The sequence below is a fragment of the Halichoerus grypus genome, chromosome 4 (assembly GCF_964656455.1).
Source record: "Halichoerus grypus chromosome 4, mHalGry1.hap1.1, whole genome shotgun sequence".
NCBI classification, from domain to species: Eukaryota; Metazoa; Chordata; class Mammalia; order Carnivora; family Phocidae; genus Halichoerus; species Halichoerus grypus.
In genome coordinates this window covers 87,007,184-87,033,927 of record NC_135715.1, presented here as the reverse complement: position 1 = coordinate 87,033,927, position 26,744 = coordinate 87,007,184, and the positions used below count along the sequence as shown (strand labels likewise).

Sequence of the window (26,744 nt, the reverse complement as noted above, 5' to 3'; positions counted from 1 at the left end):
TGCTGCTTCTGAGGTCCAAGCTGCCACCTTGCTGGAGAAGAAGGTCCCCATACTATGTTCAGCCTCACCCAGTCTTCCCTGGCAGAAAGAAAGTACAGCCCAGGAATGCAAACTCCTTCTCCTGGAAATCAGAGAACTGAAGAGACCAGCTCAGGCTCAGACAGCTCAGATTAGAGCCCAAGATTCCACCACCTCAGGCTCTCCCCCCACTACCCCCACCACCCATGTGCAAGATAGAAATTAATACAACTTCCCCTGCCCAGGCAAGTCGCACTAGCAGTCAGGTTCATAAGAATGGGAAAGATGTTGAGAGGTTATTTGCACCTGCTTTATATCTGCACACTTTTCTGTTTAGTCTGATAAGCAGTCCAGACAGCAGTTCAGTTAAGTGACCAAAGCCGCTTAAATATAGACACAGGAGTTTGTCCTGTGTGCCTCCTCCCCTCAGATAATATGATCCCAGCACGAGAATCCGGCTTCTACGGAAGTGACCGACTTTTCATCTCCACCTGAGGACCCTGTTGGAAATCAGGCCCCCTGGGCAACTGTTGGTGCTTGGAATCACCGGCACATAGCAATGCCGCTCACACTTCCGATCTCACTCTGTCCTCGCCCAGCCTGGTACAGCGGAGGGTGGAGGGGTGGAGAGGGCATTAGCATTTATCCAATGCTCTCTGTACCAGGGTGCCAGGGCGAGCTGTTCATGTGCGCATCAGGAAGGACAGTGCTGTTACACACCTGCTTAGAAGAGGAGCCTGGGGTCCTCACACAACGCAGTAACCTGAATGTTCCTGGAAAAGATGTAAAGTCTGTCTCAAGGGCACACTGATAGCACATGGTCAAGCCAGCACTAGGATTCAGGTGTAACTTGATCCCATAACCTTTGCAACTCTCCAGGCTCATGGGCAGGCAGGCAGTGTGCTCCTCTCTAGGACACCAAGCGCTTTATGTGCCACAGTTCTAAGGAAACAAATGCTTCAAGCTTAAGCATTGCCTGCTCCCCCCAACACACGTGTGCACACACACACACAGACACCCAAGTCCAGAGATCTGAAAGGCAGTACCCACCCTCACTGAGCTCAGGTCTCTGTAAGCTTCAGACCCAGTGTGCATGAGGGTCCCCACTCGCTCTTGCATAGGGAAGCCTGTGGTGCCTTGGCCCGAGCCCCTCTCCATCTGTACCAGTAGGGCTCGGACTCAGGCAGGCAGCCAGCTTGACTGTGTCTGAGTGCAAGGACATCATATTTCTTCCGGGGGCCTTTTTCCCTCCCTTTCATTCACACTGAGGGCAATGGAACCTTCACCCAGGCCTGCCTCTGATAAGGCTCTAGGCGGTAAGAAAGCAGAGCTGAGCCTCTTATCAGGCAGCTGCAGGGAGATCCGGTGCCCCGCCTGGTGGGCCTGGGGCTGATAAAGTGGGTCTGGGCCCAGCCGCTCACCAGCTGCTTTCTCAGACCTGTCCCCAGGGCCCATCCCCTCAGAAACAGGGGCAGTGAGACCCAGGAAGTGTCTTTCCATTCCTAAGCACCAAATAGACTTCTGGTGGCCACAGGCAGCAGGACCCCATGAGGAGCAATTGAGGTAAAGGTTTGGCAAGGAGGGTTGATGGAGAAGGGGATGCTAGAGAGTTTTGGGGGAAGTGGACATGGCAGTGAGTGCTGAAGCCTCCCATGGACATATCAGGACTACATCTATGGTTTGAGCCCACTCAGAGTTCTCTGGGAAGCATGCAACTCTTCCCATTTTTTCACTCAGACACTGAGGCTAAGAGAGGGAAGGTGTTAATAAATTTCATTTCCTGTGGTATGGTCAGGTTTGAAGTCAGGTTTGCTGGCCCCTGAAGCTCAGGCTGCCTTCCTCCCTCCTGGGAGCTCTAGTCTGAATTAGATCAAAGACTCATCCCTTTCCCCTCTCCCCCTGCCCGCCACCTCACTCACACACACACACACACACACACACACACCTTTTGGGGGACAGCCAATTTTACTTTCAAAAGTTAACTACTAAAAAAAAAAAAAAAAAAAAGTTAACTACTTTTCCTTTAAGCTGTTAAACTTCCCATCTTTAGGGTAGGACAGACTGGGTTAGCAGACTGATTTTGAGAAAGTTGTCTCTCTGGACTTCGTTGTTCCATCTATAAGATGGGCTGGTCATCCCCACCTCACAGAGCCGCTGTGTGCAGTGCCCTGCCAGGAGCACACAGGCTCATCAGATGGAGGGCATATGGCTGCCACCGGCCCCCAGGGTCCCATCACCAGACTCAGCTCTACACTGGGAGACAAGGCCAAGGGCTGGCAGGGGTGGGCAGAAGTAGACCCTTGTGCTCAGGTCTGGGTTTGAATCCTGGCTCTGTCCTTGGCAACTGATGGTGTCTCTGAGACTCAGTCTTTTCATATATATAAAGCAGGGATGGCAATGCCTGTTGGCAAGGTTGTTTGGGGGACTTCGGCTAATGAGAGGTACTCATGATTTGTCTATCCCATGACAGTGGGTTTTGAACGAGAGAAAAATTATGAGCGGGAGATGATGCAAGTGAATTCCTGGCATGGAAGAGACCATAAATAACAGCGGCATGGGCCCCACTGACTTCTAGCTGCCCCCTGCCCTAGGCTCTGATGCACATGGATGCAAACGGAGTCTGAAGGGCCCTCCAAGACAAGGCAGACATGGCAGCCTCTATGCAGGAGGGTCAGGCAGGGCCTCCTAGCAAACTGGCCTAGTGACCAGAGGCTTCCATGGAGGGGGTGGCCACCCAGAGTGGGCCGGGAGGATGAATGCTGAGGAGTGAGGCCTGAGCCTTCAAGTGACCTGCCAGGGTGGCTCCATCAAAGCAGACCTGCTGGAAAAGTTGCAGCTCCTGACAAATACCCAAATTGGGACTGTGCTGATGGTGTGCCCTGACCTGAAGACTGAGCTCAAGGCCTGCGATTATCGCTAGAATATCGAGAAATGAGCAACTCTCAGACACCAAGGCTGACAAAGCCTGAAGAGCTAGGGAAAGGACAGATCAAGGGTAAGGGCAGGAGGGTAGCCAGGGTTGGGGGGAAACAAAGGGGGCCTCCTCTGATCTCTTCCCTGAAACCAACCAAATCATCACTGGTAATCATTTTCTAATGATTAGCCAAAGGATTAGTGTATGTAAAAGTTCTGTGCAGTGTGGAGAGATAAATGCAAAAGATGGTTTTACCACCTAGCACCTAGTAGGTGCTCAGCAGTTGTTTTAGCAATCACCGCAAACTCTTTGCTTTCATAAGCTCTCTTCTGGATGATTTTTCCTGCTGCATTTCAACTGGGCCACTGAGAAGACCTTTCTCTCAGTAAGCTTTTGATAACCACTGACTTACTATGTGCAAGCCACCTTGTAAAATGCCAGGATACTGAGATGAAGATGCCATGGCCCTCCCTGCACCCCCAGAGTTGTTTTGACATACTTGGTGAGTCTGTCCATAGTAACAGGAGGTCACTTCCACTGGGAGGTCAGGACAGACATCCTCCTTGATGTGTAGACATTCGTTCCCCAGGTAGGCCAAGTGGAGTGGACATTTCAGGCAGAGGGAACAGCATGAGCCAAAGCCTAGAGGTGTGAAATAGAATTAGAATCCTTGGGACGTACAATGGGCTCACGTAGGACAAGCAGGAAGGTTGTGAACATGTGAGATAATGTGAGAATTCAGGCTAGCTTGTGCCTGTGGCTCTGGGCTGGTGCCCAGGAGATCCTAGAGTTCTCCCCCAGGTGTATCCCCCTTAGAAAACTCCCAGTCTATCTGGTGAGCTGACAAAGAACCGAACAGTCTATGGAGCTGTCTTGCAATATTTAGGACATACTTATACCAAGAAATTTGTTGTTGTTTATCTAAAATTCAAATTTAACTGGTGGTCTGCATTTTATCTGGCAACCCTAGGAGGATGGGACCTGGGCATGGGTGTTTTTTAAAGGGTCCCATGTGATTCTGATGTGCAGCCAGAGTTGAGAACCACAAACAAGAGGCTCCTGCTTTGAGGCAGGAACCCACATACTCAGTGCCTCAACTCCCAGGCAAGGTGCCTGGGTGCAAAGCCCTCTGGATAAATGGAGCACTCCTAGTCTTAAAAAGCATCCTTATTTCAAGCACTGTCAAGATCCCCTTCTTACTCGGGGCTCCTGGGTGGCTCAGTCGTTAAGCATCTGCCTTTGGCTCAGGTCATGATCCCAGGGTCCTGAGATCGAGCCCCGCATCAGGCTCCCTGCTCGGCAGGAAGCCTACTTCTCCCTCTCCCACTCCCTCTGCTTGTGTTCCCTCTCTCTCTCTCTGTCAAATAAAAAAAAAAAAAGGATCCCCTTCTTACTCATTCATCCCATCCATACATGGATGCCTCCCACAATTGTTAAAAACCTATTTTTTACATAAATTTGAAAATCTGAAACACATCCTAGTATTTAATACTTTAAGTGATGTATTTATTTTGTAATAATTTATTTTACATAATTACAATATAATTATGGTATAATTATGGAAGTTATTCATTAACTGTATATATTTTAATACAAAATAATAAATAATTGTTCATAGCCCTCCTACCTCTTCTATCACACCATCTCCTTCACTTAACTTCTAATCACACTCCTGTCAGAATTTCAAACTCTCTAACCCTCAAGACTCCTAGCCTTGTCAAGTGTGACCTGCTGGACCCCCCACCTCACACCTATATCTCTCTGCTCATGTCCACTACTCTCAGTCTTGTTAGTCTCTCATTGTGTCATGCTGATCCTTTCTCAGTGGCTTCCAAGTGCTCTTCTGAACTTGGAAGAGAAAAGGCTCTCCTCTCCATCCCTCCATCCCTGTACTACTTCAGAATTTCTAGAGAATCTCCTTTTCCATAATCTCTCACCTGTTCATGTCCTACAATACAAGATGTAGTTTCTTTAACCTGACCTTTAAGATTCTCTACTTCCTGGGACACCTGAGTGGTTCAGGCGGTTAAGCATCCAACTCTTGATTGCAGCTCAGGTTATGATCTCAGGGTCCTGAGATCGAGCCCAGCATCAGGCTCCATCATTGTCTCTCTCTCTCTCTCTCCCTCTGCCCCTCCACCACTTCTCATGCTCTCTGCTCTCTCTCTCAAAAAAAAAAAAAAAAAAAAAAAGGACTCTCTTCTTCCCATAATGAGGTGAATAATGAAGTTTATTAATGATATTGAATGTGGTAGTGTTGGTGGAAGAAGCAATAAGACATGGAAAAGGAAGAGAGGAAAGTAAACCCAAGATATGTACTGGATTTAGCCATTCATATATCTCCTTCCTTCTCCTAAAAACATAGCTTCTATATTTCCCCCCAAAATAGATATTTGAAAGATATAGAATTAAAAATTGCATTTTTAAAAATATGAAACCATCCCTGCTAAACAGAATAAAATTATTTGAAATCTGCTCTTAGACCATCTGGCATATCTGGGAGTCCTAATCCTAACTAGTCAAACAGATCCAACTCTATAACAGGCTGATGTGTCTTTTGGTAACTCTGTTTTCACTCTGTTACATGGTTTGCTTAAGAAAGTAATAGATCAGTCTGACAGAATAGTAAATTGTGTCTGCACTTACCCTTTTCCCCTAAGATTATGTGTTAGATTTCAACCCTGCATTTGATATGCTAAGATCCCTGATGAGGAAAGATGCATAAAGTCTCCTGTCCATATCAGCTGTATTAAAACATACAATTCACCACTCCTGTTGGTCATGAAATGTAACCAGTTATTGGACTTTAACCACACTACCTGCAAAATTCCAAAGTGAAACAAAGTCTAAGTTTGTTGGCTTTCTTGATTGGTCTCCAGGGCATTTATCACTTTCTGTGAAAGAAACATTTAATTTAGATGGCAGTTGATTTGTGTCATGGGATTTCAACTGACAGGAGGAAGAGTTATGTATGTGTTTATAGCTTCTTTGCTTTTAAAAGATTAATGTCAGGGAAATATAAATCACAAGATCTGAACGGGGGGCTGGGAAGACAGAACAGGAGTGTGCCAGGGTGATGGATTGAGATGTATTATAGAGCGTCTTCATCAGCCAAAAATACAGTGGGAGGATGCGGTGGAGGGGTGGTGGGGTGGGTGCAGTGAAGAGAAATAGCTTTTCCTCCCCAAGCACAAAGACAGCACAGGGGCTTGACTGGAGGCAGCCAGCTTCCTGGCTCTGGTGCTGGATGCAAAATGAGGTGAATTGGTGACTTCCTAAAGCCCCTTTTCTGCCCTGATACCCAGAGGACAAAGGAAGGCTAATAGCAGAGTGGGAAGCATCTGGAAGCCCAACTATCCCAGGAGATAAACAAGCATTCCCTACCCCTCAAGTCACAAGCACTGTCCCCCTCTGCTTCCCCCATAGGGGCCCTGCATCTAGGAGCCATATGTATGTACACACAAATGTGCAGGAGCTATGCTCAAATAAGTGGGAATGATAAGAAGAGCTTGCACGTGTTGGGCATTGCCTCTCTTGGAGCCATGCAGGTGCATCCTTCTGTATTGGTGAGTTAGCTGAGCATTAGAGAAGGTCACATGCAGGTGGGACTCAGGAGCCAGGACCTATAGCCATACCTCTCTGGCACCACAATCCACACTCCCTGTGCTGTGCATCACGATGCCCCCTTCAATCACTTTAAGATGATTTCTGTAGAGCAGTGTGTTGATGTGCATTTGCCCTTCTCTTCATCACTGCCCCAAGCAATGCACTCCCAATATAGAGGTCAAAATATACCCTGCCTTTCAAACATTAGTCCAGCTTAAAAAACAAACCCCAGAAGTATCATTCACAATGCTAGCTAACAGGTATTGCATATAAAATCATACTGCACCATCTATATGCATCATCTCATGTCATCCTCACAACTGCCCTCTGAGGTAGGTTCTTTCATGATCCACTGCATGTGTAAGAACAGTGAGCCTCAGCACACCTCAGCCCAGGGAGGGGAGAAAGCCTTATCCCTTGGTGTGGGTGCCCTCACTGGCTTGGGAGGAGGAGAAATATTCCAGGGAATAGAAGAGGAGCCATGCATGCCTCCTACTCCTGTGGCTTTCCTTCCTTCCAGAATCCCCACCGCAGTCCTACCCTTCTGGTCTATAATCTGGAGGTCCAGCTATCTCAGGGCCACTTTGGCCTCCCTTAGCACATCTTGGGGGAAAGTGGTCTTGTCTGTCTTTAGAATGTGGGCACTCATGCCCTTATGTGACAGGCACTACCTGAGGCTTTGAACCAAGATCCCCAGGCAATAGGAGTCCCCTCCACCTCCTGTTCTCCCCACCCTGCTCCTCTCCCAACAGGAAAGGGCTCTGCCGCTCCTGTCTCTCAAACCCAGTGAAGGAAGGAGAAAAACACTTTTCCACATCCTGTTCGCCAACTGATGAGCCTTCTGGAAAGCCGATAACAAAGCATGGCTAACTAAATCATCATTATTTACACATGCAGCCTGATCGAGGACATTTAGTCATGTAATTAGGTACCTAATTATGCTGAAAATGCAATTATATGATTTTTTAAGTGAATTAAGTCCTCCAGAGAAGTGGTAAGGATTAGTGCATGTGATCCAGCTGGAGAGCAGGGACCATAGAGGGCACGTCAGTGTGACCCTGGGCTGCGCAGAGACCGAGTGATCTGTACTTGAGTTACTTGTGTGAGCACATGCACACACACACACACACACACACACCCAGAGTCGGTTGGCTTCACTTCTGTGTCCCCAGGACTCCACACTTGCCTGCTGCATACCAGGAGCTTAATAAATGACATCCATTAATATCATTGAAAGCTTAGGGTGCATTTGTGGAAGGACTGTTTAATGGCTGACTTGGAGACTCTTAAGGAGGTTATTTATTTAACATGTGAGAGGCAGGTGTGCAGAGAAATGATAAAAGAGTCAGCTGGGACATGTCAGAGGATATTTTATGCAACATCACTTATTTGTTCACGTCGCATTGTGTCAGATGTTGAGGTATATAAAATACAGTCCTTGCCCTCTAGTAGTTAAAAATCAGTGCGGAGACATACAACTGCAAAGCATGTTAATGGTGATTTGAACAGGTTGTTCAGCAAACTGCAGCCTTCAGGCTAAACCCAGCCTCTGGCCTGTTTTGATAGAATCATGGTTTTTACATTTTTAAAATATTGTTAAAAAAAAAAACAAATAAACCAACAAATAAAACAAAGAAGAATATGAACAGAGACCACATGTGGTCTATGTAAAGCCTAAAATATTTATGAGAAAACTGGCTGCCTTCTGCAGGAATAGAGGAAGGAGCACATAGGCCCTTTGCAGAAGTCAGGGAAGGCCTCCCAGAGGAGGTGACATGATCTAAACTTGTTGGCAGAACAGGAGTTTGCAAAGGCCCAGAGCTGAGATGGCATGGTGCATGCTCAGGCCTCCCAGGAGCTTCCTTCCAGCCAGGAGGCCGAAACATGAAAAGCAAGGATAAAAGGCAAATTGAGAGGATTTGTACCTGAAATAAGGGCTGTAGGCATCCAGAAGTCCTGAAATGTCAGGCAGTGGAACTTGGACTAGATCAGCAGGAGAACCAACAAGCATCTGGCCAGACACGGAGGCCCGCACCCAACATCGGTCAGAGGAAGGACAGACGTCTCAGCTTCTCGGGCCCCTCGTGGGCTAGATGCCACTGACTTTAGCCTTCGAATCATCAGAAGGTCCCTCTGGGGACTGAATGGCCGGGGAGAGAAGAGCGGCTGGACGGAAGAGAGAGACACACACACACAACTTTGAGAGTGCCCCGGGCCTCCCCACACAGACACCGAGGACACACGTGCCCCAGCCCTCTCCCCTGTGGCTCAGTGCTTCCCCCGCTGACCAGGCCCTCAGCGCTGCCTGGCATCTCTGTCCCTAAGGCCCTGACCACCTCACCAAGCCCCCTCCCTCAGCCTCTTCTCCCATGGGGGAGGATCAGCCCGGCTCCCTGAGGATGCTGATTTTCCCCCCCACGTTCTTGTGCCCCAGGGCAGAGTGTGGAGACAGAAGCTACCTGCGAGGCACCGCTCCCCGTCTCACCCTCAGAGCCCCTTCCTGCTAAAAGCCCACATGCTGTTCTCTGGGCTGAGGCCATTGCCATGCTGCCTCTCTCACACACGGCCACCGTCATTCTTAATGCTGTGCACACACAGGGGACTTGCCTCAACTGCAGTTCACATCAGCCACCAGCTCCTATGGTCACTCACTGGCAGGGGACACTACGAGTGACCCCAGTCTCCATTTCAGTCAACCTGCCTTCCAAGGGCCCCCAGCACTCCTAGCTCGTGCCCATGTCCACTCAGGCAATTCCTCAGCCCGGGGGCGCCCTTGCCTCTGCAGCCTGGCCACCTCCCTTCCTTTTTCACCTCCTCCCTTCTGCAGCTCCGATTCTGCAGCCCATCACTGTGGTCCTTTGTTGTATGTCCTCAACTCCTACCAGTAATCACTAGAAAGTATGTTCAAGCCCACCACTTCTCACCTCTCCCGCTAGAGTCCAAGCCACCATCCCCACCATGATCCCCTTCCCCTGCATAGTGTAATCCTGTCAACATCTCAGTTCCTGCCACTCCTTTGCTCAGAATCCTCCCATGGCTCCCATCTACCTCAGGGTAAGAGCTGATGCCCATACAGGGTTCTCAAAGCCCTACGTGGTCTAACCCCAGTTCATGCTCCGACCCTGTCTTCTACAATTCATTTCATTACGGCCACACCGGCCTTCTGACTGGTCCTGAAATATGCAGAGCTGCTCCCACCTTGGTGCCTTTGCACTTGCTGCTCCCTCTGTGTGCAACACTGTTCCCCAGATACCCTCATCCTCCCCCCATTGCCTGGTTCAGGCCCCAGCCACATGCCACCTTCTTCCTGATGCCCTCCAGGCTGCACTGTTTAAACTTGCAGCCCCCACCCTGGGCCCCATCCTCTTTTCTGCTTCATTTTTTCTCTTAGCACCATCTAGCACACTACAGAGCTTATTTATTTCTCCTTTGCATCATCTGTATTTCCTCCCTAGAACGTGAACTCCAGGAGGACAAGACCTCTGAGCTATTTGTCTGCTGGTATCACCCAAGCTGGTTTGGGTTGAATGCTCTCTTTGTCTTTTCTCATTCTCTCCTGTTGGCTCAGTCTAGATACATCCAACTCCTCTGTGCTACACGCCTGCACCCAAACATGGCCATGGCTGCAAGCACACCCCACTCACTCACACACAAACACACACTTGCACACTCACACTCACACATGCTCACACTGACCAGACCCACCTCAGCGCCATGACCACAGCCTGAGTGCGCTGTCCAGCAAACCACCACTTTTCCCTGCCTCCACTCTCTCCAAGCCTCCCACATTCTGTAGAAGGCTCCGTTTCAGTTTATCTCACTGGAAAAAAAGAAAAAGAAGCACTTCAAGCACCAAAAGCACTTATAGAAATGTTTTAGCGGAGCTTTGCTGTGAAGGGCACGAGAAAGGGGCCAGGAGCAAGAGGGAGACAGGATATCAGGGGAGGTTTTCCTTTTCTTAAGCTTGGGGATGGTCATGTTGCCAGAGGTGATCTGGTGGAGGGAGCCAATTCAGTGATGCAGGGGAGAGGAGAGGATCTCAGCAGAGGTTAGTAAGAGATGGGTCTAGCACACACGCAGCCCATGGACAGCAGCAAAGGGAAAGCTGAGATCTTCCTGACACAGTGCTCCCTGCTTTCCTCCTGGTCCTCTGCCTTCTCCCTTCCAGGATGCTCTATGGAAGACCACCCCTGCCCTTGGCTGTCAATGCCATTGAGACCCTGGAGGCCCCAGCTGGGTCTCCAGCCCTTACTTGTCCCCCAAGCCCCAGGCCCTGTGTACGGTGGCCTACCCTGCACCTGTACTGTGACTTGAAGGCTCTCTGGGCATAGCATTCCCCCCCCAATCACACTGATCCCCCCACCCTAGTGAACAAAGACCCAGCCTTCCCGCTCGGGCCAAAACCTTGACTCTTCCTCCTCTCTGTTTTCTTTTTTCTTATTTTTTTTTTAATTGGCTCACCCTACATCTAATCCAACAGCAACTCCCATGGACCCCAATTCCAGACATGTCTAAAATACCTCCGTTCTTCCTTAGCAACACCACCACTGTGCAGGCCTAAGCACCTGCCTGGGCCACGGCTGTAGTGGCTCCCAGCCTCACCCCCACGTCTGTCCTCAGCACGGCAGCCATGGCGGCGCTGCTCAGATAAAACAACCCGAACAGTCCCGTGGGAGACCCCCCTGGCTTCTTCCCACCCTCTCAGACGGAGGCCATACTTCTTTCTATGGTCGAGTGCCGCACCTTCTAGCCCCCCAGTCTCTGGCTCAGCCCAGAGCTCCCCAAGCCTGCCTGCCCCGGCCTTCACACTGGCCAATGTCCAGCTGGAACACTCCTCTTTCAGATTCAGAATGAGCAAGGTTCATTCTCTCAGCCTCTGTTCTTTCCTAAGCTGAAGAGGTCAGGTCTTCCCTAGGTCCCCATGCCTGAAATCAGGATTGGAGAGAGTATCACTGGCCTACTTCCTGGGTGAGCACTGTCATTCTGAGCCTCACACCTCATTGAGAAGCACAGCTGCTCCTTACAGAATTATCTTCCCCGTCGTGGTCTTGCTCGCCATCCATGTGCTTGACCTTGGGCTAGAACAGTCACAGAGCTGGGAAGCTCACAAGCCACCCGTCAGTGGTAGGGTCCGTGACTGAGAGACGCCACTGCATCAGGCCGAGGAGGAGCCCTACAGGGCTGCAGGTCCCGGGAGGCTGGGTGTGTGTGTGTGCGTGTGTATGCCTGTGCACTCGTGTGTGTGTGTGGTATAATACAGGAATTTCCATGAAGACTCAAAGCTGAGGAAAGGGAACAGCAAGCACGCTTACATTCTAAACAGACACCAGACACATCCTAAGTGGAGTCCACACTCGGACAAGCACGGTCACCCAGCTGTGGTCTCAGAGAGGCTAGATAGCCACCCAGAGCATCCCTGAGGGCAGTTGTGGGAGAATACAGCACTGCATCATCCTTGTCTCTCTAAGCGGCTTTCAGCATCTCTCCACCTCCGGCCAAGTGAGGAGGACCCGAGAGAGCCCCCAGAGCACACAGGGCTGGTGCCACAGAGGAGCTGGCTCTGCGTCCGTCTGTGCAGCAGGGACAGCAGCAGCACATCCTAAACCTCCCCTGCTCTGCAGGACCAGGCCCAGGGGAGCTGGGTGTGACCGTCTTCAAAGCAGCCCACTCACAAGAGCTCCATCCAGTCTGGACAGGGGCCTGCTGAGGGGTCAGTCAGCTCAAGGCCCACCGGGATCAGGGGCAGGGCAGCGTGGACACACCTGCCTCAACCTTCCCAGAGGCCATCACTCTGCCCTCGGAAAGAGCCTGCCCAGTCCAGGGCTCCCCCACCAAGACCAAACAACAGGTGTTGCCCATTAGGTAGAAAGATGGTTCCCTCTGGCCTGGCATCTTCTTCCCACCTCAGCTCTGGAGGGGCTGAACTCAGAACTGATGGGAAGAGAGGAATTAAGGAGAACAGGCCAGGCCCCCTTTCCCCTGCTGGGCAGGCTGAGCACAAGTGGGAGCTTTTTAAAAACCATTTTATCTCATTGTGGTATGAACACTTACCATGGGATCTACCCGCTTAACAAATGTTCCAGGGTACCATACAGTTGACTGTGGGCACAATGCCGTATGACACAGCTCTGGAGCTTTCCACCTTCCTTTTCTGAAACTATGTTCATTGATTATCAAGTCCCCATTTACCCCCAGCCCCCAGCAACCGCCATTCCACGCTTGGATTCTGTGAATTTGACTATTTTAGATCACTCATATAAGTGGAATTATGCAGCATCTATGCTTCTAGGACTAACTTATTTCACTTAGGAGCTTTAAAATGGGTATGAGACCAAAGCTTTTGTTGTAGACTGGACTCCCCCAGAAGGGACTGAAAAGTTATAGAATCGGCCCACGAGGCAGTCCCTGGCGAAGAGCAGCTACACAGAGCATGTTCTGGCAGCGCAGAGGGAGGACAGAAACTGTGTTCCCATTGTAGGGCCCCATCGTTTCCCCCGCCTGCCTCTCCTACACCTCAACTCAGGGCCTCCCCGCAGCAGACATTACCTATAGGAGACCAGAATGAAAATTACATTGTGACTAAGTAGTTGCTTTGAATATCCATGTGCTTAACTGGGTGAGAGAATGTGTAAACTTGCTAACAAAGCATTGCCATAGTCCATATGTATCTCATTTCCCCTGCAAAATAATGTGAAGTCATGGTGGCAGCCCCACGCCAGCTCACAGAGCCCTCCTGGACAGATCAGGTAACAAGACAAGGCCAGATGGAAGGCTGTGTCCTGGGGCCAGGGCACCACCAGCTCGCATGGAAAGGGAGGAATCCCGGGCTGGGTTGGTAACCCTGGGAAGCTGTGGATGCAGTGTAGGCGCTGTGGTCAGGGAGGCTGTCGAGCAAAGGAAGAACCAGAAGGTGGTGACCAGGATGAGCATTCAAGGTCATTTCCAACCCAAAGCTGCTGGGAACCCATCAACTGATAAGTACATGCTCACTACAATGTCCACAATAGATGATATTAACTCCCCCAACACCCTCCCCACAGACATTTTGAAAGACGAGACATTCTGTGACCTTGAGGTGCAATCCCAACTCTCCTGAGGTTACAATGGTTGGCTTTCAGGGACTACAAGGATCTTCCCCGATTGAGCTTTCTGACACCCACACAGCTAAGTGTACCTCTCTGCAAGGCAAACTAGAAGTCATTGCTTCCAGACACTAAACCCCACTACTTCTTTATAAATACAAGAATAGATACAGACTCCAAAAATGTAGGGGTTAAATCATTGGTGGAAGATTCGCTGTACTTGAAAAAGAGAAGCAAGAGATATGGATGAACATGAAGTGACGGAAGATGGCCACAGGGATAAGGAAAAAAAGAAGAGATGGAGGAAAGAGGAGGCCAAGAGGGGAAACTGAGTCTATGCATTTCCATTATAAGGTCCCTTCCCCTGAGACTGAAATTAGAGGGGCAACCGAGGCGTCCCTTCAAAGAATCCTGCCCAGAGGACTCTCAACCAGTCTAGGAAGTGAGAGGGACCCTTCCAGTGTCTTTAGGAAAGTACTCAAATCCAGGGAGCCTTGCAAGGCCAGCTGAGTAGAACACCCACAATGACTTGAGAGAAGCTATGCAGCTTCTATGAAGAAGCTTTGCAGGATCTATGTAGCTGTGCCATCACATTTCACATGTGAGGAAGCTGAGGTTAGAAAGGCCACAGAACTCCCCAGGACAGTCCAGATTGGTCTAGGCAGGAGCTCGGGCACACTGCGGGACTGCCCCTTGCTCTGGATCTCACTCCTTCAGACACAAGCAAAACCTGTGGTCTAGCAGCTGCAGGATTTCTCATATCCAGGCTCTGACTCATTCCCTGAGAGGGCTGGAGCTTGCCTTTGTTTCCACCTGCAGAAACAAGGGTGTCTGTGAGGACTTTGGGGCTCAAGCCACATCTGGAACTCCCCCATCCACATCTGCAGCCCAGGGAAAAGGCAAGATGAGCTGGGGTCATTGAATGCACTTGCAGTTTTCCCCAGTGTGCACCTCTTTATTGGAAGGGAAAATGTCTACCAAGTCGGGCAAAGGGTATGTGAACACAGGACTCAGATCTTTGAGAAAGTACAGCCATAGTCCCACTGTCCAGTGACGACTCATGGTGGCTTTTGTGGGGAACACTGCAGAGGCATGCAGACACCCCATGGGGTGTGGGGCGGGGCAGGCAGGTGGGGGGAGTTAGGAGGGAACTTTGTGGACCTTATAGTCTGAGGCTCTGAAGATTCTGTGATGATAGCCAGTTCTGAAGATTCACTCCCATTTCTTGACCTTAAAAGTAACATGTTTATCATAGATGATTTGGAAAGTGCAGAAAACTGTATGTTAGGAGAAAATAATACCACCCCAAATCCCCACCCACCAGCCAAAAGCCACTACCCCAACATGCTATTTCCTTTGATTCCTTTTTCATAGTTTTTTTTAAATATTTAATGTAATTTATATTTACAGGATCCTGTTTTTTTCCCCTTAAATCATACTGTAAGCATTTCCTTCTGTCACTAAGGATTTCCATGCATCACTTCAATAACTGCATAATATTCTATCATATAAGCATATCAGAATTTACATAACCAATTCCCTAATGTGGAACATTTAGATTGTTCTCTTTCTTTTATTTTCCATTTTAAACCAAATTGCAGTATACTTTCCTGAGCATGAATTTTTGTTTCTTTTTCAGATTATTTCACTAGGATCAATTACTAGAAATGGAATTTTTAATTCTCAGGGTGACACATTTGCCAAACAGTGTACGAGAGAATTAAAGGTGGCCATTTTTTAAAATCTCACTTGGAGGCTATTTTGAAGTTGTTGGCAATGGTGATAATGGTGACAATGGTGATAATCCAACAGCCAACCTGTGCTGGCCACTGCCCCAGGGGCTCATCACACACCAACTCACAAGGAGCCTGCATAGCTGTGCCATCACATTTCACATGTGAGGAAGCTGAGGTTAGAAAGTCCACAGCACTCCCCAGGATGGTCCAGGTGTGGTCTAGGCAGGAGCTCAGACATGCTGCGGGACTGCCCCTTGCCCTGGACCTCACTCCTTCACCTGTTCACTCCTGAGCTGGCTGACACAGCCAATATGCACACCTCACAGGTAAGCCGGTAAGGAGGCACCCAGCCGCGAGCCTGGCAGGCAGAGGCTTCCTGCGCCCTCACTGTCCCCCAGTCTGGACGGAGCTGAGGCTGGAATAAGTGTATCCAAGGCCTTCTGTGCTCCAATCACTTCTGCTGGAGCTCAGAGCTAGGAAGCCAAGCAAACGCTGATTGGGATACACTGTCCCCTCTTGGCTTCTCAAAATATCCCTAAGCATCCATTCCCTTTGCCACTTTGGTTCCCCAGACACCTTTCTTTGGAGAACCACTTCCCTGCTGCATCATCAGAGCCCAGGGATACTGAAATAAATCAACAGAGGTTGTTTGTCCTTCCAGAGGTCTCACTGCAGGCACTCAGCATGAAAATGGACATCCAAGGGGCAGCTGAGACTTTCAAAGTTTCCAAAGAACAAGGCAAAGGAGACTACAGTCTCCTGATCAGGCGTTGATCAGAGGCCAAGTGCACCTACCAGATGCTGGCACAGGGCCCTCTGTCCTCTCACCCAGCTCGTCATGGGGGCAGCCAAGGGAGCCAGCACAGGTGACAAATTCTCACAGTAACCACTATGCCAGGTCTGAAACTACATCAGCTGGCTCCTGAAAGAAAGGACGCTAAGCTCAGAGTTGTGGCCGGGGCAGCTGGGAGTGTGACTTCTTATTTTCATTGCTAAGAAAGGACCATCCCCCCACAACTTCCATTTACTGAAGCTTTATATCACCTCCTTGCAAAGAGGAGGTGTGTGATAGCTTTGGAACTGAGCATGTGATCTATAAGCCACTCACTGTCATGAGCTCAGTGGTTCTCAAAGACAGGCTCCTGGACCAGCAGCATCAGCAGCACCTGGGAACATAATTAGCAATGCAGATTCTCAGGCCCACTCTTGGTGTGCTGAGTCAGAATCTGAGGTGGGTGCGGTGATCTGTGGTGTCACAAATCCCCCGGGAAATCCTGATGAACACAGATTGAGAACCCACGCCCTAGCTATCAGCCCCCACTAACCCCTCAGGAAGAGGTTTTGCTCTCTACTTTAGAGTAAAAGGAAGTAAAAGGAAGCTCCAAGAGGTGAGCTAACTTGCCTGAGAAGTTCTGCCCTCCAGTACAGGTGTAGTCCTATCTCACAGGGCCTTGTATCTGACAAACGATGACCAGGCACCACAGCAGTTAGGCTCATGAAGAGGTCCTCCTGCCCCACCCAGAAGTCATGACCACTCTGCTATGGACTTGCCCCCCATGTCCTCTCACCACTGCACCCAGTTCTCCATGCTGGCATTCCCCACCCCACCATCTCAGTAGGTCAGTCTTGGGGGCCCCCTCTTCCTCCAGGAACCCCTTTCTAAGAACATCAGAGAACTACGCTTTCGAAACTTACCCACATGCATTTGTCTCTGTTACACAGTAAGCTCCTTAAAGGTAAGGGCCCTGGCTTAAGCAGAGAGCACATCGCTGCAAAATAGTAGGTGCTAGAGAAATGTTGCTGAGGACAGAAAGAACAAACAAAATCATGAGCATCAGCACTGTCAGAGAACCTAGGAGTCCTGGGGCTGAGTCTGATGGGTGAGTCCCCTCTGCAACACCCCTGGGCATATCTTTATTGCTCATTTTGACACTTTACCACACAGACAGTGTTGGCAGTCTCTTTTCCCATAAATATGTTAAATCTCCTCCACCAAGTCATAAGCTCCCTAGGGGCACACCCCATCCTCTCCACATCCCTGGGGCTGGGTAATGCTACCTGCTCAGCCAATATCGCTGGCTTGCAAGAGAGATGGATAGACAGTGAATAATAAGCTATCCATTTATTATTGTGTAGCACTACTATCCTGAGACCAATTCTTCCCTAGCTGTAGCTTAAATGCTATATCCTTTCAGGGTGTGATAACAACAAACCATCAAAGAAACGGAAACGTGGTTGACCTTCTTCCTACCAAAAAAAGAAAAGTCAGTTAATAAACTTCAGTTGTCAACTGCTTTCTGCTTGACCTGCATAAGAACTTGGAGGCAAGAATCTAGCACAGGAAGAAGAAACTCCAGTGGGAGCTAAGGAGCACTTTCTACGGCCACGAAGTTTCCTGTCCCTCCCCCAATAGCTGTCCTCCTCCTGAACCCAAATCAGACTCACCCAAAGTCATGGCCGTGGGAGAGTGACTTTTCTAACCAGATCTGTAGTTTCTTTGAAATAGAATGCTCTGGGTGAGTGGCCAGAGCTTGGCAAATTGCCAGGCAATGATGTGGACACCTCTGCATTGCTGTCATCGACATGGTTGTCATGGCGGGAACTCTCCAAGGACTCCATGACAGACCCCTATTCTCCTTCATGGTTTTAAAGCTGAAATAATCCTCCTCTTCCCACAACACTTAGGCCTCCTGACTCAAAGGCATTCTCCTGCTTGACTCAAAGGAACTCAATCCCCCAGAGGCCTCTGCCCTGGCCAGAATTCTTGCCCCTTTGCTGGCCCAAGTGGACATGGGAAGCAGGGAACAGGCTCTTCCTCCATAACTCCCGAGGCACAAGGAAAAACCAGTAGAGGTGGGCAAGAGGTGTAAAGACAACAAAACCTTGCAGGAAAGAAGAGAACTCCTGGACAGCTTCATCAGAAAACACAGAAGAAGGGAGGTTCTTGGTGGCCACAGAGGGTCGACCTGTGTCTCTGGGGCCAGCGCCTGACCACTGCTCTCTGTCAAAACCTGAGAACCCCCAGGGTCCAGCTGCTGCTAAAGTCCTGGGTCCTGTTGGCTGTGCCCAAGCTGCCAGCTGGAACTGGGAATGTCACCTTCAACGAGGGGCAGCACTTGTGTGCCCTGCTGCCTGTGACTGGAGGACAGACGGCCGGCCACGCTGTGGACTGTATGTAGAATCAGCAGGTGTGTGGCCACAGCCAGGTTGCAGACTGCACAGGAGAAAAGCCATTCCCAGCACTTTGGAAGGCACACACTCTGGTGCTAAGTTATCCTTGGTTTGAACACAAGTTCTGCCCTTTTTTGGCGGTGAGATTTTGACACGTTATTTGACCTCTTTGGGCATGCATTGCATTATCTGTAACTTAAAGGAAGGAAGAAACTTCCCTTTTGCAGGCTTGCTGCAGGATTAATGAGGGAGCTTCCACAGAAACTTTGCCCAGTGCCTGTGCCTAGTAAATGCACAGAGAACCTGCAGAGTGCTTCTTCTCCTCCAGAGGCTCACAAGGCTGAACCCCCAGGGTATGTGGCCTCATCTCCAGAATCAGGGAGCATTCCTCCCACCCACCATCCCACCCCTGCCCCTGTGGGAAGGGAGCTTCCCTGAACAGGAGTTTGGGGCAGTAACAGCCCTTCCCTTTCCTCTCCCTCTGGAGAGTCATCAGCTCAGCTCACAGGAAGCATCTGTTATCCCTGCACCTGGCCCATGGCCCAGGCCCTAGCCTTGTGGTGAGGGTTCCGAAGCTCAGAGCTGTCACACAACATGGCCACCTTACCGCCATGACCCATACCAGCTTTTGTCAGAGTGAAGCCGTGCTTTCTTCGCCATCTGCCTGCTCATAGTTGGGCTCCCTTGAACTCAACACTGCAGGACTAGGGATTTGTTTTATTCCCTCTTATAGTGTTGTGGTTTAAGCCATGGCCTCCAAACAGTATGGTAAATGCTTTTGGTGTGTGTGCACAAATGAAATCAAAGCCCCACCAAATATTATTTACCCTGGCTGCCTTTGTTAGGGCCTGATGGTTTCTGAACACCTCTGTCTCTCTCTCTCCCACTCCCTCTCTCTCTCCCTCTTCTTCTTTCCCTCTCCCTCCCCTCTAGTTAGGACCCACCAGTGGGTTGGGATTTACTGTTTGACAAACACTGCCCTAAATAAGTTGCATGTTACAGTCACATCTCCCAGGGAAACCATAAGCCCCCTGAGGTTAGAGACTCATTCTCTGTTTCCTGGAACTTCCTCTTTCCCTACGGTAATGCTGGGAACTCAGAGACACTCAGCACCCAGATGTTGATTTACTGTCAGCCAAGACTGTGCTGGGAATCCATGACCAGCATCCATCCTCTGCCTGGACTCACAACATCTGTTAGCAGGTCGTTTAGGTGGCTGGCACTGAATTATGTGCAAACCAGAGTAATAATAAGAATGAGATCGGGGCTCCTGGGTGGCTCAGTTGGTTAAGCGACTGCCTTCGGCTCAGGTCATGATCTCGGGGTCCTGGGATCGAGCCCCACATTGGGCTCCCTGCTCGGCGGGAAGCCTGCTTCTCCCTTTCCCACTCCCCCTGCTGTGTTCCCTCTCTTGCTTTCTCTCTCTCTGTCAAATAAATAAATAAAATCTTTAAAAAAAAAAAAAAAGAATGAGATCAAACTAGTGGTAACAGGATGTGAGGGCGATCTGGCTGTGACATCTGTCACCCCACTGATCGCCAGGGTTGATTCGGCAGATCTGGCTATCGAGGCGGGTGTCCCTTCTTCCCTCATGGCTCCATGTGCGTCCCTCCCAAAGCCGCACCCTCGGTAGAAGAGAACGGCCTTCCCTGATAGAGGAGGACCATTCTTTGGTCAAGGGTATACAAGTAGCTGCATTCCCCTGCTAGTACTTAGGACCATTTTTAGGAGAACGTGGGGTGGTCAAGCTTCCAAGACTCCAGCTACATCCAAATGAGGTGCCATATGTGGCAGTCTGCCTTTCTTAAAAAAAAAAAAAAATGGTGGTGACAACTCAGTAAACACCTATTCTGAGCTATGTGCCATGTAGGTACTGTCTACATAACGTATATAAAATATTTATCATGTGTGGGTATGTCATTTCTAATCCCTACCACAGGGAGGATACTGTTAAACTTGTTTTACATACAAAGAAAGTAAAGCCAGTCAATATTAAATATTTTGCTGAATAACTGCTATGCAATTTCATGCCAAGACTTGAACCAAAAGCTGTCTTCACGAGGTGGACAGTGCAAAGTACAGTTTGATTCTCAGTTTCCCCAAAGGGACCAGGCTTTCAAATACCATTCAACAACGGTCCTTGGGTGCCAGGCGCATAGTCGAATGTTGGGCATAGAGCTGTGACCAGGGCTAACATGGTTCTGGAGCTTGTAGAGCTTTCTCTGTGGTGGGGGTGTTGCAATCTTGAGGAGAGCCAAGAAGGAAAATCACAGGGTACCTTGGATCTCTACAAAAGGGTTGAGGCCTCCCATGCCTGTCCAACCTGAGGGCTACACAGTGGCTTATTTCTAATCTCAGACCCACACCTAGCCATAAATAATACCTTGCTCTGCCATAAATGCACCCCCTAAGGCTGCCCATCAATCCCTCTACCCCAGTTCTTGAGCTCAGAATGATGCTAACTCCAATCATACTCACTCTTCAACCCCAGCTAGGTAGGGGTGGTTTTTCATTCCAGGGTCCCAATCTGCTTGCACACTAACCCGTCAACTTCCTGGGAGGGATGGAGCTCACTCCAGCTAGCCTTTCCAAATATCCCCTATCATTGCTGCTGGCTAAAGGGAAGCAGGACAAGGGAGTATAACCGATGAGGTCCTCACCCCACCATCTCCAGAGGTGAGAGGTCAAAACACAGGCTTCAGGAGCCTCAGTGCCATGAATGGTGAGCAGATATTCAGCGAGAAAAGTAAGAGCTAGGGAGAGGTGAGCATTGTTGTGGGTGCTGAGCTCTCTGCTTGGAATGCTTACGCTCCTGTCTGTGCAGCAAACTCTCATTCATCCTTCAAGGGCCAATCCTAATGACTTCCCTCTGGGAACTTTCTCATACACCAGCAGTTCTCAACACAGAACAATCATCAGAACCACCTAGAGGCCTGTTACCACAGATTGCGGGCCCCCAGCCCATGTTTCTGATTCAGCAGGTCTGAGATGGGGCCCAGGAATTTGCCTTTCTAGCAGACTCCTAGGAAAGGCTGCTGGTCCCAGGACCATACTTTGAGAACCACTTCTTATGCCATCCCCATCTTCCCAGACAGGCCTGAGCTTCCTCCTCTGTGCCAATTCTGACCTCTGTGGCCGTTCCCATCATGCTGAAGTGTCACCACCCTGGGGGCACTCACAGTGTGCCAATTCAGCTCGACACACCAGGAGGGGTGGGGCATGGAGATCAAGCATCCCTGCCCACCATTCTCCTGAGTGTGCGTGAGTTCAGAGGGAGCGTTGCTAGGGGCTCAACTGGTGACCCCTCAGAGGCCAGAGGTCCCTCCTGCTCTGTAGTCCGCTGGCCTGCCAGGAGGGCTTCCAGTGTTCCAGTATATAGGTTTGGGTACAGGGTCCCAAACACAAGCTAAGAAATTCACCCCAAGGGGTTCAAGCCAAATACCTCATCTAGTTCTTAAGCAGCCAACACGGACTCCCCACTGGGCGGTGACCGAAGAGTTAAGCACACTGACTCTGGGTGGCCTCGGCCTGAGCTGGTGGACTCCTGACTCTCTTTTAGCTATATGATCCAGGGAAAACAGTAACACTTTTCTGGGACTCAGCTTCCAAATCTGTACGATGGGAATAATAATCACTGCTTCCGAATGGGACCGCCCTGGGGGCTACATGAGTTAAAAACTGGTAAATGCTGAGGACAGTACCAGGCACATGGTACACAATTGTGAATCGTTTTTAAAAGAAAAGGTAACAGCAGTCCCTTCTAACCCTGACTGGGTTGGACTAACTGGCATAAGAAATGCTGGTCTTCACCTGGAATATTCCAAGTGGCAATCCGGGATATTTGAACTTCTGTGACCATCCACATGGACTTAAGGAAGGGGCCACTCTTCATTCTTACTGAAGCATTCGGTGCTTCGTGATTGAGGAAGGTCTACAATGCCAGTGTCTGAATCCACTCATGTAGGTGTGTATACACACATACATGCATTTATTTATGCAGTATTGTTCAGTAAATGTTTATCGAGTACCTACTGTGGAGCAGGTGCTAAATTCTAGGTAGCTCTTGTCCACCCTGGAGTCCAATGCCACTTGAACTTCCTGCCCCGCCAGCCTCCGTCCTCACTGCAGTGAAGCACTTAGAAGCTGACCCCACTGCTCCTACTGCCTTCCGTCCCGCCCCCGCCCTGACTCCTGCTGTGTGCCCGCTCAGTCTCTTTGCAGGCCTGAGGACTTCTTTTAACCTCTTCCCCACCTCCAGGCTCCAGGCTGGTTCTTCTCCTCCTCTGCCTCCAGCCTGGAGCCTTTGCTAGGCTCCCCACACTGTCCTTCCTGGCACCACCACTGGTTTCTTATCAGAAAAAGGCATCTGGAAGCTGTCGCTGGGGAGAATGACCTCATCTCACCATAATTAAAGTGATTATCTGAGCAGAAAGGCCTATAATGAAGTAGCCTTCTCTGTTTTAATGTGCATAGCTGTTGTAATGGGAACATGGGATTTCCATGTTAACACTGATATTTCTGTGGTCTAATAAATCCTTCCTCTCACTCGTCTCCCAGAGGAGAGAGGAGGCACTCTGTGCAGCCGCTGGAGGTGATGTGCAGGTTCCTGCTGTCCTTGCGATGCTAGCCCTGTGGCCAGACCATAGCACTTCGGAGAAATGCACTCAGTAAATCCGTAGCGCCCGAGGGCGGCCCTTCCACAGAAGAGCCGATCAGAGACCCCAAAAGGACTCGGGGAGGAGCCTCCAGACAGGAGCCCTCTGGGAGGGGCATCTTCAAGAGAGAAAAGAGAAAGTGCACCCCAGAGGTGAGAGTCTGAGCTAAGTCCGGGCCCACCATTGAGCGAGCTGTGTGACCCTGGGCATGTCACTCTCTGACACTCAGTGTCGCACCTGTGAAATGAGCTAGTGATACCACACACCTCATGGAACGGGGTATCAAAGACCACATGATGTGATGGGTCAAAGGCAACTAAACCAACACCTGGCATGTACAGACCCTCCACATGTGGGGACACTTCACAGATGGTCTGTTTTTACCATTATGGTGAGAAAAGCTGAGGTCCAAAGGCAAGTGGTGCTGGCACCAGGCATATCACTGCCCACTTTCATGGCCACCACCGAGCCTGTCTACCCAGTGTCTGCCCAGTGCAGGAGCCCATCCCTCATCCCACTCACATGGTTGCAGAGATGTCAGAACTGGGGCTGCCTCAACTCTGGTTCACACGTTCTCCGCAGACCTGCCAGTGCCCAGGCAGAGCCAGATGCCTGTCCAGGCACACCCTGCCTCCTGTCCACTCGGCCCATTCAAGAGCTGTGCACCTGTGAGCTGGGGGTACAGGCACGGCCAGGGTGCTGCTAAGTATGGGAAGACTTTCTCTCCCCACTAAGGCTCTTCTTTTCTGTTCACAGAACTGGACCCTGGCCCATTTTTCCCCTCGTTGGGGGCGAACATCGCCATCATTGCAGGTGAGCTGTCCTGGGCCTCCAAGCCAGGAGGGTCAGAGGAAATGCCCAGGGGAGAGAGAACCTGCCATCACTCCCAGGGTCTGAGAGACCTGGGTTCTATTGCCCAGACTTCAAGCCTCTTCTCCCAACTACTCATGAGTCCAGACAGAAATGAAGGACTGACTTCTGACCACACCCCATGCCTTTGCATGGCATCCTCCAGAATCCTCTTCCTCTTCAGTCATTTGCTTGGCTGATCCCTGCTCCCCTGCCAGACTCATGCAGCCCTCACCTCTGGAGAGCATGCTGGAGCTAAGGTCGGGTGATGAGCAGTGAACCACACTCCACCCAACCTGTCTCAAGGGCTTCCCATGGCCCTGTCTTGTTCCCCCAGTAGTACACAGGGGGCAGCCACCAGGGCCCAGCCTTCTGGGCACTTTCCTGGTTTTACCACCAAGTCTTGTGCTCCAGGAAACTTCTCAGTTGGGATTGTTCTGGTTTTAAAACTGAAAGTCCTGAGGCCCATGAACCCCTCAGTTTTAGGTAAACCCATGTAGTTCATTCTGCAAGTCATGCACAGAGGTCTGTCTTCCTCAGTAGATTGAGCACCCCTGAGTGAGGGTCAGTTCTGGGATCCTATTCCAGCCTCAGTCTGCACCACTCTGAGTGGAGGGATAGGGAACAGGAGGGGAGAGAGAGGTAACTCAGAGGGGTACAGATAAGGGTGAGCACGCACTAAGCAGGAATGAGCCAGCCTGTCTGGGGTTGGTGTTTGTTATAGCAGAGTGTCTGTCCTGACACAAGCCCTGTGCGTCCTGACACCCTCCCTCAGGCTCAGATGCCTGCGCCAGACTGAGCCATGCATTGCTTTCCTCCTGCAGGCGTGATCGCCGCTATAGCCATCGTCCTGATCTGCCTCCTCATCGTCATGCTACGCTACATGTACCGGCACAAGGGCACATACCACACCAATGAGGCCAAGGGTACAGAGTTTGCTGAAAGCGCAGACGCAGCCCTGCAGGATGACCCCTCCCTCCAGGACACAGGTGACAACAGCAGAAAGGAGTACTTTATCTGAGGGGCACCAGGCCTCACCTCCCCCAATGCCTCCTTCAACTCCATAAGAGAAGATATATCCCACAACCCCAACCTGCTATCTGCACCACCAGGCAGACCATGAGAGCACCCACCTCATCCCAAGATACGCACCTGGCCTGGGAACACTAGGTGCCAGCCTGGGGAGAGAGAGGGAAGAAGGAGGAACTGAGCCATGAGAGGCCTGTTCCAGGCACCAGGGGATGCAGTGGCCACCCAGGAGGCCTGCCTTTGCTCTGCCAGAGGAAGAAAGTCTGGGTTCTCCTGGACAGTGCAGTTTGTCATCAGCATGGTGTGAAAGTCCTTGCTGGGTGGGTGGGCCTGAGGGCTGGGGAAGCAAGGAAGTGAGTCATCTGTAAGCTGACTGGGGATAATGGCATCAAATGTCAGTCCTTGACATTTGGGGGGAACAGCAGGTGCCAGAGCTAAAAGGCACTTTTGTCTCCCATTGATCCAGCTCTAAATGATTGGAAATAAATTTGAAATGTAACCAAGCATTCAGAGTCAAACAGCATTACTCTAATTGTCTGGGGAAAGATAACCACCACCCAGGCCTTGCGTTTCACTGGTACGACTTTGTATTCTCCACTACAGTCTACATGCGTGGGGCTGGGACCATCCACTTCCAACCCCATTGGCCTGTCCTCAGCATAGACAGTGCAGACTCCTCGGCCCCTGAGGGAAGGAGGGACCAGTGACCAGATTTCTTTTTTTCCCTGTGCAGGCACCAGCTTCATGAAACAAATGTAAGAGTGGAATGTTCCTCTAGAAATAATAGGCTGTCCCAGCTGCCTAGGCACTGGCTGAAGCATTGATTTTTTTTTAATGCACGACATTAGAAAAATTATACCTGTTAAATAGCTATGAGTGAGCTGATCCTTCCCATAATAACAGTGGCTAGAGCACAGACTGCAGAGTGCCATCCCTCTGGATTTGGGCCCCAGGTCCCCCTTTCCTGGTCCTGGGACCTTGGGCAACTTGCTTGACCTTTCTGGCTTCAGTGTTCTCATCCCTCAAGTAGACATGATTCCATGGTAGTGTTGAGGAGGAAACATTTTATTCTACTCTTCAAGATCCTTCCAGCTGGTCTAAGAATCAAGTTCACATGAAACAGATTGGAAAAATCAAACTTAATTTCATAAGTCCTGGGAATCCACATAAACACGGGATTCCAAAAACAGTCAGGCAAAGTGAGGTATATAGGTCATCCTGACTAAGGAGAAGAGGATAGAGGTCTGGGACTTTGAAGGGAAGGGAGGTCCATTCACAGGAATGTGAAAAAGAGTAAATGCTTGGTAAACAAATGTTTGCTGGGCCCCTCAGGAACAATGGGACACAGAGAGAAATTGTAACACCGACTTTGCTAACCTCCTCCCTGTCCACCTCCTCTGGTTATATTATAATGTAGTTACCTATGGTGATAGTTCCCTTCCTAGAGTAGGTCTTCTGTCTCAATTCTCCTGGCGGTTAAGGGGAAGGTCAGAGTTTCTTCCTGAGCCTTTTGGGCCTTGATTGTTTCCAGCTCAAAATAATCTGCATGCCAAAGTGGCCTATCCTGAGGGACTCATTCTGAACCCATACGGTACCAAGTCTTAGGGTTGATGGCGGGAACAAATGTGTCAGGTGCTCAGTGCAGTGTTCCAGTGTCAATAATTGGTGCTAGATATGCAATACA

At 50.1% G+C, this 26,744-nt stretch overlaps 1 protein-coding gene across 1 annotated transcript in view; it reads left to right on the top strand.

Moving 5' to 3' along the window:
- The window catches only part of GYPC (glycophorin C (Gerbich blood group)), a 42,687-nt gene extending 17,124 nt beyond the window's left edge, over positions 1-25,563 (top strand). The window contains exons 2-3 of the mRNA XM_036092940.2: positions 23,939-23,995; positions 24,856-25,563. Coding sequence (XP_035948833.1) covers positions 23,939-23,995; positions 24,856-25,052 — 254 coding nt within the window. The 3' untranslated portion in view covers positions 25,053-25,563. The remainder of the gene's footprint in view (positions 1-23,938; positions 23,996-24,855) is intronic.
- Positions 25,564-26,744: the final 1,181 nt, after the last annotated feature.